The 12,736-nt window shown below is 37.2% G+C and overlaps 1 protein-coding gene across 8 annotated transcripts in view; it reads right to left on the reverse strand.

Moving 5' to 3' along the window:
- The window catches only part of DENND4A (DENN domain containing 4A), a 48,235-nt gene that overhangs the window by 7,578 nt on the left and 27,921 nt on the right, over window positions 1-12,736 (reverse strand). For all 8 annotated transcript variants that reach the window (XR_002442019.1, XR_002442022.1, XR_002442020.1 and 5 more), the window contains 13 exons: window positions 10,441-10,574; window positions 9,443-9,578; window positions 8,495-8,701; window positions 8,263-8,391; window positions 7,862-8,006; window positions 7,009-7,128; window positions 6,325-6,465; window positions 4,270-5,357; window positions 3,291-3,501; window positions 2,170-2,264; window positions 1,018-1,193; window positions 751-897; window positions 196-403 (listed from right to left, as the gene is read on the reverse strand). Coding sequence is in view for 4 of the 8 variants with exons in the window: in XM_021407896.1 (XP_021263571.1) it covers window positions 196-403; window positions 751-897; window positions 1,018-1,193; window positions 2,170-2,264; window positions 3,291-3,501; window positions 4,270-5,357; window positions 6,325-6,465; window positions 7,009-7,128; window positions 7,862-8,006; window positions 8,263-8,391; window positions 8,495-8,701; window positions 9,443-9,578; window positions 10,441-10,574 (2,937 nt within the window). In the remaining 4 variants the exon portion in view is untranslated. The remainder of the gene's footprint in view (window positions 1-195; window positions 404-750; window positions 898-1,017; window positions 1,194-2,169; window positions 2,265-3,290; window positions 3,502-4,269; window positions 5,358-6,324; window positions 6,466-7,008; window positions 7,129-7,861; window positions 8,007-8,262; window positions 8,392-8,494; window positions 8,702-9,442; window positions 9,579-10,440; window positions 10,575-12,736) is intronic.

A 12,736-nucleotide genomic window follows, 5' to 3' on the forward strand; every position in this document is an offset into this window, starting at 1 on the left:
GAATGAAACCATCTTTACAGTATCTTATAAATGCTGTCATTTTCTGAGAGCTACAGATCTTAGTTTAAGATAATAAAACCTACTATTTCTGGTAACTTGGGATAGTTAATTCTGTTTTCTTAATTAATAGTCTTACATTTTTTGAGTTTATTGCACATTTGAAACAATGACATTTAAGGTAGAAAAACTACACACTGTTGGTCCTTGCAAAGTAGCAGGCAGGCTACCAGTAGGAATGATATGGTTGATCTGGTTTTCCTTCTCATCTTCTTCCAATGGACCAAAAGTACTGATACTCCTTGCTACAGGGTGACTCGTACATTCTGACCCAGAACTATTTTGTCGTCTTCCTGAGGGGATCTGGATACTTCTGGCACAAGTATTGTCACTCTGCTTAGATTTGCTTGAAGAAAAAAAAACAGAAAAACATAAAAGTTCTTGTTGAGTGCTCAAACAAGTACAGAAACAAGCAGAAAAACTAGAAGGTCCACACAACAGAGTTGATTACATAACCAACCTCACAATGCAAATTCTACCCTGTCAGCCACTGTACTCATTCATGCTACAGAGAAGGTTTTATTCCCTCTCGCACTGGTAATAGACACAAACATCCTAAAAGAGTTCATAAATTTTGCAGAATTACAAATGTCTACATGAATTTTTATATCATGGATGAAACCGAACACCATGCTGAACCAAAAAACACCCAAGTAATTTGTATGAAAGTAGACAAAGAACACATGGGCTTACCTATCTGAATGTATATCCTCTTGAACAGACATTAGAGATGTAGTAAGGCCAGCAGTAGCTGCAGTGTTACAGGACTTTCCACTTTGATTTGAGAAAAGCGATGGGAACTGCATGTTTTCTGTAGATGGACTAGACTTCAGAAAATACCTGCAGGGAGTGAAAAAGCATTATCTAAAGAAGCCCAAAACAAACAAAAAACCCCCAAAACTAAAAATGCTCATCTGAAAAGTGATCATTCAAAATTGAGGAAAATGCAAACATTATTACCGTCCAGGTCGCCGAAGATCCCGGATTTCTATGCTTAAAAAAGGCAGAAATAAATTGCCACAGAAAGGACACGTGGTATTGAGATTTGAATCATCTGCCGTCCAACCTGCCATGATTTCTTCATCATGAACCAAACAGTCACAAGTTCGGCATCGTGAACAGCTTGAGATAAGCACCTGCATACAGCAGATAAAGCTTTGAGAACATGGAATTCTGTTACAAAGCACTTAGAACTATTTCCAAAATCCTTGCCCTCAGATAAATACTGCTCACTACTCGCACACAAGCCACAGACAGATTTCCTTGCTTTAGGTTGGAACAGTTGGGTTTAAGTATATGTATTTCAGAACAATTATTAACTAAACTCCAATCTGTAACAGTTGGAAGTTGATATGGTAAATGACTGGAATTAAGGCTGAAAAAAGTATTAAATGCAGAAATAAATTTGGATGGATTGGTTCAACTGTAACAAATAGACTGGGACTTGGAACTGTATTCATTAAATAAATATACCTTAGCTGAGTGGGTTAGTTCACTCTTTTATGGCTTCCCAGAGTAATTCAGATGGAGTAACTAATTTAGTCAATATTTTTGTTAACAACAATGTGCTATTTGTAATCTGTTTGCAAACATAATGGTACAGCAGTATTTATGCAGCTACACCAAGTATTCTTATAATACATTTCCTGCAGTGACTGCCAGTATAATAGAAAAAAGAAAAGTGAAAGTGACCAGTTACTAACCCACATCCACCGAAATGAAAAGCAAACAAGTTTGTAATAGTAAAGAGTAAAATTATCTTTCTCAAATCTCTAGTGAGAAACAGCTAGTTATCTACTCTGTACTTCTAAATGCACAGAGCTATTTAAGGCTTGTTATTTTCCACTTTACATTTAGCTGTGCAAGGGATTGACATGCCTAGCCTCGACAGTACCCAGTTCTCAAACTCTTGAGAATTGCAGCTTTAAGGACCAAAAGAGTGAGTGCACTGAAGACACTTCTAGAGTAGAATTTGAAATGAGATCTACTCGGTTACAGAAATACTTATCTTTCAATGGGGGTTAGTTTTAAGATGTGGAATTTAATGGAGATTTAGATAGCATTTATATTTAAAGACATATGCCTTTACTGTATTGATAAATCATCCTGTACCTCCATAGCGTAGTTCTGGAACACACTGGTACTACTTGTACTACAAGAAGATATCAGCTCAGATTTGTCAGGTAAAGGAAACTTGGAAAGAGAACCTAGTAAAAAAAATACAAATGAAAACCACACAAAAAGTATTAATTATCTACAATATGCAATTTTAGTATAATATTTTTCTGGTCAAACAATACTGCAGTTATAAAACATGAGATGGAAGAAGCAGTAAATCAGATATGCTCAGAGAGAAAGAAATGCAAAGTCAGAGTGTGAGGCTACTATCTGCCCAGCACCAACACCAGTGAAAATGCAAACTACCAACACAGGATTTCCATACGCTCAGTTTTCTTCTTTTACAACAGTTGGTAGCTTGGCAACAAGGTTTACAGATTAAGTAATTCATATCCACCCTTTGTCTGGATAAAAAAAATAAAGAAGGATAAGAGGTGCTGCCTGTGATCGCACACCTCCCTGAGCCTCCCCTTTGCCTCACTAAATGAGACAGGCTCCCCTCTGCCTCAGGATGTTCCCACAGTCTGTCTATCATAGCAACCTCTGCTGCTCCTCACCAGTTTCTCCACATGCCACAAAGCAGGGAGCTAAATCTGGACTCGCCTTTCCAGGAGATAAGCAGAGGAATTTAAGCAGACAGACCTTCTTTTCATTTTTGCTTATGCTTAAAACTAGTTCATAAAGACATCAGTACAGAAACCGATGTAAGTTTACCAATACCACATTGCAGATTAAAAAAATACAGTTGAAGTCTCTCTGATAATTAGCCTCAATGATGGATTCCAGAAAACATGTTGACTACAGGAAAAATGAAGGGCCCAGAAGATCTAATTTGCATAGCTGCAGCACCTAGAAGCTTACTTAGCGCCAGGATGTCACTCTGCAAGTTATTCCAAGGGAAACAACACAACACCACAAACAAGGTTCTACAATAAAAACATCTACAGATATGGGCATACATACATGAGTAATAGTTTACAAGTTGAAAAAAGTACACTTTTCCTACATGGAGGATTAATGTCTAAGATGATCCTTAACTAAAAATTAAGGAAGAAGAGCTTCTAAAACTGGAGTATGTTCAGATCAATAAATGCAATGCAAAAGCTGCCTCTTACCGCACTGGTCAAACTGCTTTGATGAGCCATCGTGGGAAGCTGAGCTTTCCAGGCTTGTCCTGCTGAGGCCAATTCCCTTAATTTCTGATGTAGTATTCTCTTGAGGAGAAGCACTTTCAAAGTCATTGCAGACATCTTCATCAGTTAACGAAGTAGATTCGGAGTCCAGAGCTCCAAGCGATGAAACGCTTGCTCGGTCTGAATTTTGGTCCTGAGACAAGAAAACAAATTCCACTGAGAGAAGGAAAGGAAAACAAAAGTATTTCTGAAAATAAGAGTCAACTCGATTCGTGTCAGAGTTCAAGGCATGAATTCACCTCCTTAGAAAGTCATTCAGCTCAGATCTGTATTCAAAACCATTAAAAAACAAGGTGAGTTTCACTCAGCTAAATAGCTCCTTGAGAAGCCTTTTGTAAAGATTCTTCTAACAAAAAGACCTAAATGAAAACTGAAGCATTTTAATCCTACATTTTCCTACTCGTTATAAAAGTTTCTAGCAGTTGTAGGAACACATACATGCAAGACATCATAGACAATTTAAGTATTCTCAGATTGGTTGTAATCACATCAAGAAAACACAGTAACACCAATAGCAAACTGCATCTGTTTTCATTCCCAAGATTAAGGAATGAAATGACTTTTGGTTTGAGTTGGTAGCAGCAAAGATTACTCTAGCCAAATGACATCAGTGCAAAATTAGCTTTGAATCGCTTCAGTAATTACTTAAAAAAGAATTTAAAATCCATTGATGTTTTCTATAGAATCACTGTTTGATTCAAGACAATAAAATTAGGGCCCTGGCAATTCAAACACGATTAAAACAATTTAATGCATTTACCAGGGTGTATGTCATTCGAACTGCGGAGTCACCACAGAGGATTCTGGCATTAAAGACTTAGAAAAGTTTTTCATTTATTAAATGAACTTCATTTTCTATTCTCCACAAAACCTACAACAAGCAGTAATGACAAAAATTTACCTTTGAGGATGCAGCATACATTGCAAATTTTGAATACCACTTGCTAGCCTTCTCTGCAACTCCTTTTCCAGCAGAAAACATGCTGCTTTTTAGAACATCAAACTTTGGTGTTAACAGCGTGTCCAAGTTGAACGATGGTGAAGACACAAGTGGTAGTGCACCAGCTGCCTCCTGCTCCTTTCCTGGACTGTGCGGGGAATAAGCTGGCGAGGACCAAAGCCTGTCTCTGGATCTTTCTTCAGCTTTTGAGTGGTAACTCTTGGATTTGGTAAGACTGGATGGCCTTGGGGAGTTTGGGGGAAGGCTGGACCTCCTACAAGCCTGGATTACTGTTGGGCTCTTTTTATGAGCATTTCTGTCATCAAAGGGTTTCTGCAACTCAATGCTTGGGGCACGACTTGACAAAGGGCTGCTCATGTTGTTCATATACATAACTATTTCTTCAGCTAAATCTCGCCGTGCAGATGGAGTTGAAACACTTCTATCATCGTCCTCTTCCTCATCCTCTTTCTGCTGTTCTGTCTCAGCAACCAGCAGGGACAGTGGATCAAATCCTGTTTCGACATCCGTCTTTTCAACTGGCTTTACTGGAAAGCTGCTCTTTCTTTGCAGCCTTCTAGATTTTTCATTGGAGGTCTTCACTGCTGTAGATGTTTCAGGCTCAGCATCCAAGTCTTCCAGATCAAAGATAACTGGAGACTCTGTTTTATCTGTAAAACTGCAGTCAAAAGCTGCATCTTCATCACTAGATTCTTTCTCCAGACTTTCTCTTTTAGATTCTAAAGAAGAAGTTCTGATATTAAGAGTTTTTGGCCTTATGCTTTTCTGTAACGCACTAGATAGGATTTTGGCATCAGCTCCTAGTTTTTCAACCATTTCTCCAGGGTTTGCTTCCTGATTTATTCTATTGATCATGAGTCCCACTAAGCCATCCCCACTCAGGTTACGGTTCCTGCTCTCCCATGCAATCTCCCTTACATCAGGTTCTGCTGCGCTTTTATGTCTCTTTCTTAGAGATTTATTTTTTATAACTTCTGCTTCATTGGCAGCTTCAAAAGATGACGTAAATAGCAATCCTACAGAGCTCTCTGGAAAACAGATGAAGCAAAGTATGTTATTTCCTCATGTACAAGAAAACTAAACATTACTCTAAACATTACTGAAGAATGCAAGTTTGCTTCTTTTTTCAAACTCGTTACAATATTAAGAGATGGAATTCACCGTGTATTGTGGTGGTGACTGAAAAGCAGAGTTCACTAAGGTTACGACTTCTAAAATACATTAAGTTGAAAAAAATCATCTCAGTATTACTTTTCCAAAGGGGAAGATGACAGAACACATTTAAAGGGAGACAAATAATACAGTTCAAGCATACTTTAAGAGGCATCATCAAGAAAAGTCTCAGATATATTTAAGTTCCTTTTCCGGAGAAGTACTCTGTTATTAAGAGGTCTGAAAGCTAGTAACAGCAAAGGTATCTAATAAATAGCAAAAACACAAAGCATTTTCTAACCGGATGTATTAGAAATAGAGCCAACAACTGGAATTGCTGTCACAGAAATCTGTTCTTTTGCCAGGACAAAAAGACTCTGTTTAAGTATGACAACTACAGTATTTCAAGTCCAGATGACAGTATTACAATAATCATATCTGACATTACTAGAGACTTGAAAATTCAGTTTCTTTCAACTACACTGCACCAAAAAAATATCCCGCATTCTGAAGGAATTTACTAGTTGCTAGAGGTTGGAAGAAAAAAAAACAGTAAAAAAACAAATGAAAGATTTCTGCTTTTGTAAGCAGATGTTAACCAAAGCAAAAAAGGCAAACAAGAAATCTGGAAATGCAGACTGCTCAGATATCTCCTTGAAAAAGCAGATGCAGACTGTAACGTCAGCTCACTTCCATGAACTGCACCAGCCACTGCCACTACACCAATAAAGTACTGAAAGTTATGTGGACAAAAAACCTCAGAGATGCTATATACAAGTCTTGTTAATAATGAAATATGTAGAGACAAGTCTATACAAGAAACAAAATTTCTTTTCCACTTACCAGCATTAGCTTCTGCTGCTGTATTGTCAATGGTACCATTGAGCCGCACTATGCTAGAAGTGGCTTTGTCATTACTAGAGTTATGATAATTCCGTTTAGGCAGACAGTCACCACTCTCTTTTGCACTTTCCGCTTCGGACACTGTGTGTAGAAAAAGAACAGAGAGATCTTTAGAATCAAAGCAACTTAACTTACAGCTCAAGTTTCCAATGCCTATTAGACACTTTACAGAGGATGAAATGGCAGCTTGCTGTACGTATCCCATAATACATACACTGATACACCTATTTGGTTGGAGACAAATAATTTAGACATGATCTCACAGACCTGCCATCCACTATTTAAGCGATTTAGAAAGAAAACAGAGTGGTAAAAGAGGCTTTCCTGTAGATCATGCCTATAAAGCGATTTTAATTTTTTGAAACACAAAAGCATTATGCTGTAATTATAATTACGCTCTTCTATTACCATGATTGCTATTGAAACTGAGAAGTGAAATACTAACTTTAGAAGTAAAACCATCAGACATCCAGAAAATTACATTTAGATAAAAGAACTTCAGCCAAAGGCATAAATCAGCACTATCAAATACATTCAATGTAAAACAATCAACTGCTCCACTTAGCTTGGCTGAAATCCCCATTTATCCACTGTGAACTAACTGTGTATTCATAAGATACGTACAAGAACTGGAATCACTCTCTCTCTTGTCCTCTTTTTGTTCTTGTATATCTTGAAGACAAGTTTTCCCTTGCTTGATTTCATCTTTGAATGATGTGTTGTTGCCCAAGTCTGAAAGTCCTCCTATCATAACAAGACAATGACAGCATAAAGATGATTATACTATTAAAAAGCTTGAAATTATTATTAAACAGAATAAATTGAATACCCAAAGTAATTCAAAGGCCTTTTATCAAGTACATTCCAATTAACAGTGAACATTTTACCAATAAAAAAGGAAAAATGATTGAAACACTTTTACTGTATAAACATTGAAATGATGTTCAACACGATGAAATTAAAGGGGTAATTTGCAACATTTCTTTGAAGTACTGTACTAAAGCACTGCTCGTCATTAATTCTATTGCCTCGTTTCTTTGCTTAAAATGTCACATCCTTTCAAGAACTGAGAGAAATCTAAACATCATTTCATTTTGGAGTAGAATATTTTTCAAAATTACTGCATGTAGTTCTCATAGTTTTATTCTAGAAAGTAAAGAAAAATAAACACTGCAGAAGCAAGTATACTCAAAAAGTAGGATTAAAATAAAAATAACCAGCACCACCCAAAAAACCCTCTGCAAAAATTCAAGCAACTACCTGGTAGTTCCTAGACAACACTGACCAAGTGTTACTAATGATCTGACTTCATGTCTTCAAGAATGAAATTTATTTCACACTAACATGGCGAGTCCTGTTCCAGGCTGTCCTGAAGCATTAGCACCAGAATAAAGCAAACAAACATAGATGGGAAGAACATTTCTGAAATATGATCTTACCAGTGAGGATATAAAAGAAAAGTATGCAAATACTGTACCAGGAAGGGCTGTATGTGATGAACTTGCTGGTGGTTTTTTCAGTGCTCTTTTGAACTGTGCTATTCCTAAAACAACATTTCTTATCTTCATCCACAGGAAATAGCCACCTCGATTGCTTGAAGGCCATGTACTTTCTAAAACGGCCTATTTTGGAAATATCCAAGTCAAATAAAGACATCTTAAGGAACAATCAACTGTAAATCTCTGACTTTATTTAAAATTAGGTTACATCGGCAGTTATGAATTAGACTTCTAAACCCGCACAGGCAACAATCAACAATTATTCTGTCTTGTATTTCTTCTAGTTATGAGAAACTCATCTCAACTGAAGCTTATTTTGTTTGCTTCTATTGATCTGGATAAAAAAGCATTCCTCTCTCCCTCCTTCAAAAATACTTACCTTATTGTAGTAGCCATAAGTAATGGCATTTGGGTCAACACCAGCTTTCTGCATTTCAAAAAGCACCCTCACTGCCAGCACCGGCTGACCATACTGTCCACACAGCTGCATGAGAACTCGGTAGCATACCTGAAAATACACATATTTAGTATTATACTTCTATAGTCAAAACCATACTCTATTCATTAAAACTGTGGGCTATTTCTGAAATTCCGGGGTTGACTGATTTTACCTCATCAGGCGGATCTATTTTTTTTGTATGCATTTTTTGCAGAACGTCATACGCAGTTCTCAGGGCCCTGACTTTTGAATGGCACACTTTCACATATGCAGGAAGGCAGATGAACCAAAGACCATAGCAGTGACGTAACAAACACCTGGACCACATCTGTGGTATGGATGAGTACTTCTTGGCAATCTTATGCGCAGATTTAATTTCCTGTAAAGAATCAAGATGATTATTTGTGTAATCACAGGCATTACACAAATCTACACGTTAAAACTAAACACTAGTCACTACAACATTAGCATGAACAACATCTTCAATAAAGCAGAAAAGAAAATGCAAGTAGACTGAGGGATGCCAAAAGCATTTGCTGTGCAATATTCCCCTCTTAAGTTTCAAGCTTCTTGTAAGATATGAGAAGGTTAGTGACTGTCATGAAGTCCTGGACAGCGAGAAACAAACAAGTGGATACGGAAGATCATCAGTTAATGCTCATGGACAGCAGTATAAGGAACACCAAAGGTACAGAAACTGCACAGCAAGTGATGATCTGTGCCCAGGAGCCCTATACAATACAGCATAAGCCAAAACACTAAGCACAAGTAAACATCCCTGAAAAGTCCCTGTTAGTACAGCTATCCTACCAGTGCAAAATCATAGAATCATTAAGGTTGGAAAGACCACTAAGATCATCTAGTCCAACCACCAACCCATGCCTGTGGCCACTACAGACTATGGCCCTCAGTGCCACATCTACCCTTTTCTTGAACACCTCCAGGGACAGTGACTCCACCAGCTCCTGGGCAGCATGTTCCAATACCTCACTTCTCTTTCTGAATAACTAGTTAGGCTGCAGATTCTTTCAGTCAGTCTTCACAGCCAAGTAAAAAAGAGAAGGCTGCCACCTGACAGCCTTCCAAAGTGGGCTCACACCGTAAGAATATCTGCAAGTACCTGTTTAGTTCTTCTGAACATCGGCGATGGGCTGTTGGGACTACTGGCTTTTGAGGACAGTTTGTTATTTGGTATTGTGAGAAGTCCTTCAGGTCGTTCAAACAAATCTAGTTTCAATACTGGAAACCCATTATAGCTGTAAAAAGAAACAATTAACTCATGCAAGGCAGCTCCAAAGTAAACACACTATATATAACAGCCAAAAAAGTAATTACGTGGTTGCACTAGAAGCTACACAGGAAAGGGAAAATACAAAAGTAAAACTTCAAAAGACACTCTTGACAAAGTGGTTTCCTAAACCATCTGCATGATATCATAAGCACAGAAAAACACAGTCTCAACATGTTCTACCAGTGTAAGCAACTAAAATTATGAACTATATTTGCTTTAATAGCATTTTAATTAATGCCAAGTGTATTAGTATGGATTCCAGTTAATAAAAAAATCTGTGGCTTAGTCCCTTGTGAGCATCACGACAGAGACTGATATTATTTACATCGATTTTTATAAAACTATCTAAAAGATTTTATTAGATTAGAAATATTTCTCTGAATAAATGAAGAAACCAATACACAAACTCATTTGAAGTAATTACTAAATTACTAACACCAATTTTCAGCCATTCTCTGAGATGCACTCTTTCAAAACAGTATCTACAGATTGCATCATTAGCAGCAGTAGCAGCAGGCGGACAGCCTGAGTCCATTAATTTCCACTTTAATTTTTAAAAGTGTCAATATCTAGGACAACGAGAGCAAACTTCATCAGGCAGGCATTGCTGCTTCTGTGCATCATACATGCACACACACAAAGTCACTGAAACTTCAGAAGACCTGGCGCATTAGGCATCTCACATCCATGTTTTTACTTTAGCAAAATAGAAGGGACAGGCCAGGCAAAATCTGTGCTTTATAGCTATTACAAGAACGTAGAAACTAACAACAAGAAGCAAGTTATGAGATGTTATAAGCTAGTATCCTACTGTGTCCTTAAGTCACCTGTATTGCAGAGGGTGCTCTTCGCCATTTGGAAGATGAGGGATCTCCGGTGGTGTTATGAAAACTGTATGCTCGCTCTTGTACGACTCATCCAGCTCTATAAGCCGTGTTTCCCCACTTTTGTCCGTATCTACCTGGAGAAGTTATTTTAAAAGATTTTTTTTTAACCCTCAATTTATGAGTGTTAGGGTATCTTCCACCATTACAGCTATGCAACAGAAAGGCTGTATCAGCATCAAAGGACTGCACTTAGGAAGTAAGGATGTCTTGTGAAATTATACTAAGAATAGTAAGTATTACATCTGTCAAATCCAATATCTCATAAGGGCCGCTTCTGCCAGTGGGATAAGACATATCCCCCCAAAGAGCTGATACTATCAAAAATTATTTACTTCCTAGCATACACAACATATTTTTAATTCTGATACTGATAGCCCCAGTGTTCACCCCAAATATCGTCCCGATTTATGTTTATAGTTAATATTAAAGTGACTAAATAAAAGTCAAATTACAGCCAAGTGGTATTTAAAGGAAATGAAGCAGCCACCAGGGGAACCCAAAGATGCATGTTCTTCATCCCTCAGAAGTTTAGCAACAGAAGAATCATGTCAAAAAAAAAAGATCTACAGTTCTCTCTCCACTTTCTCCAGAGAGGTGGGAATATTTAAAATTGTACTGAAACTGTTTGATATATTTAAATTTTGATAAACATACAAAGAGGTGCTTCTTAATTACACATTTTACAGCATGTGACAGATGGAAAGTATTAGCAAATCTAATCAGCCAAGTAACAAGAACATATGGCTCATGAAAGTAGGAATAAATGAAATCTTACTTGGCAATCCTTCTAAAAAAATCACAAGTTTCAGCAGTGAAATACAATCAAGTCAGTAGCTTAAATACGTACTGAATTGAAATCATTTTGAGTTCATGGATAAATGAAAACTTTGAGACAATTAGTCCATGCCTCTCAGCACACACAACGAGTAATTAAGAATCTCCTCTGCTGCTGTCTATAGGATAAAATAACATGTGTAACAGATGACTCTTCAGCTTAAAATATTCTCACAAGTGAACTTAGACAAGGCTTAGGTAATATTTTATAGGTAACTAATTTCATGGTACATAAGAATTGTCTCAACCCAGTGGTTTATAACAACCCATGAAAAAGTATCCTATCATAATTCAATCCATGACATCACTCTCAAGTATAACTTTTCACATAACTGTTCACCTAGAGAAAGGCATTAATGTGTAAGTAAATATTCACTTGAATGTGATCATTCATATTTAATATCTGACCATCAAGATGGAACATCATGGCTCAATGTCTAGTTCTTCAGGACTTTTTCTTTACTCTAAGCACAGTAGTAGAAATAACAGAAATGAAAGAATCAGGAAAGAAGATGAAGCAAATGTACTGTTGTTCAAACAAGTCTTACATGGGAACCCCTTTCCTCAAGTTAATGAAGAGCTAGATTCACAAGCAAATTCTAAAACCATGGCAAATCCTACGTACAGTGTTTCCACTGCATCAAACTTAGCACTGGCATAGAACTAGGTGTCCTCTTAATAAATCAGAGAACTCATCACTGACAGAAATAGAAATTGGAGAAGTGTGTTATGTAAGATTTATTCTCATGGCACTGTCATGAGCATTTCTCATACTGGAAAGAAGCTGTCCACAGCATCAACTAGCAAAACGACTGGCATTAGAACAGATGAGTCTCTGCTTCAGCTGTGCAAACACCTACTTAACCTTTTAGAAAAAGGGTGAAAGCTCCAAGGTATTAGTTGCAAGCTTCACCTAAGCACTACTCTTTCAGACAACCTATTTGAATTTCAAGGCAAAATAACTTTGGCTAGAACACCACAATGTCCTCACAAACCACTCTGCAAAATGAAACAAGAATTCGACACGGTATTCAATTTGATAGAAATCCTAGGTAACACCAGTCAGAGAGAACCTGTAACACGATGAAAACTAAGAGAAGCTGTAGCAAGCATTACATACTGAAAGGTTTTTAACTGAACTTCACGTCATATTCACTCTGATTATCTGAAGTGTTAGAATTTCAATCAATTTACAACCCACAAATATCTGCAAACTCATGCTTTAGATCTGAAGCACATTTTTGAGAACTACTACTAATAAAACATTGAAGCTAGCTGGAGTATATAGAGTATTAGATAGTATTATTCCATTCTTTTATATTCAGCTCAAACTTAAGCTTAACCACATTCAGATTTGTTTTTCAAACGTGAACTCATTTTAGCTCTTCTGCACTTTATTTCC

The sequence above is a fragment of the Numida meleagris genome, chromosome 9 (assembly GCF_002078875.1).
Source record: "Numida meleagris isolate 19003 breed g44 Domestic line chromosome 9, NumMel1.0, whole genome shotgun sequence".
In the NCBI taxonomy this organism is placed as follows: Eukaryota; Metazoa; Chordata; class Aves; order Galliformes; family Numididae; genus Numida; species Numida meleagris.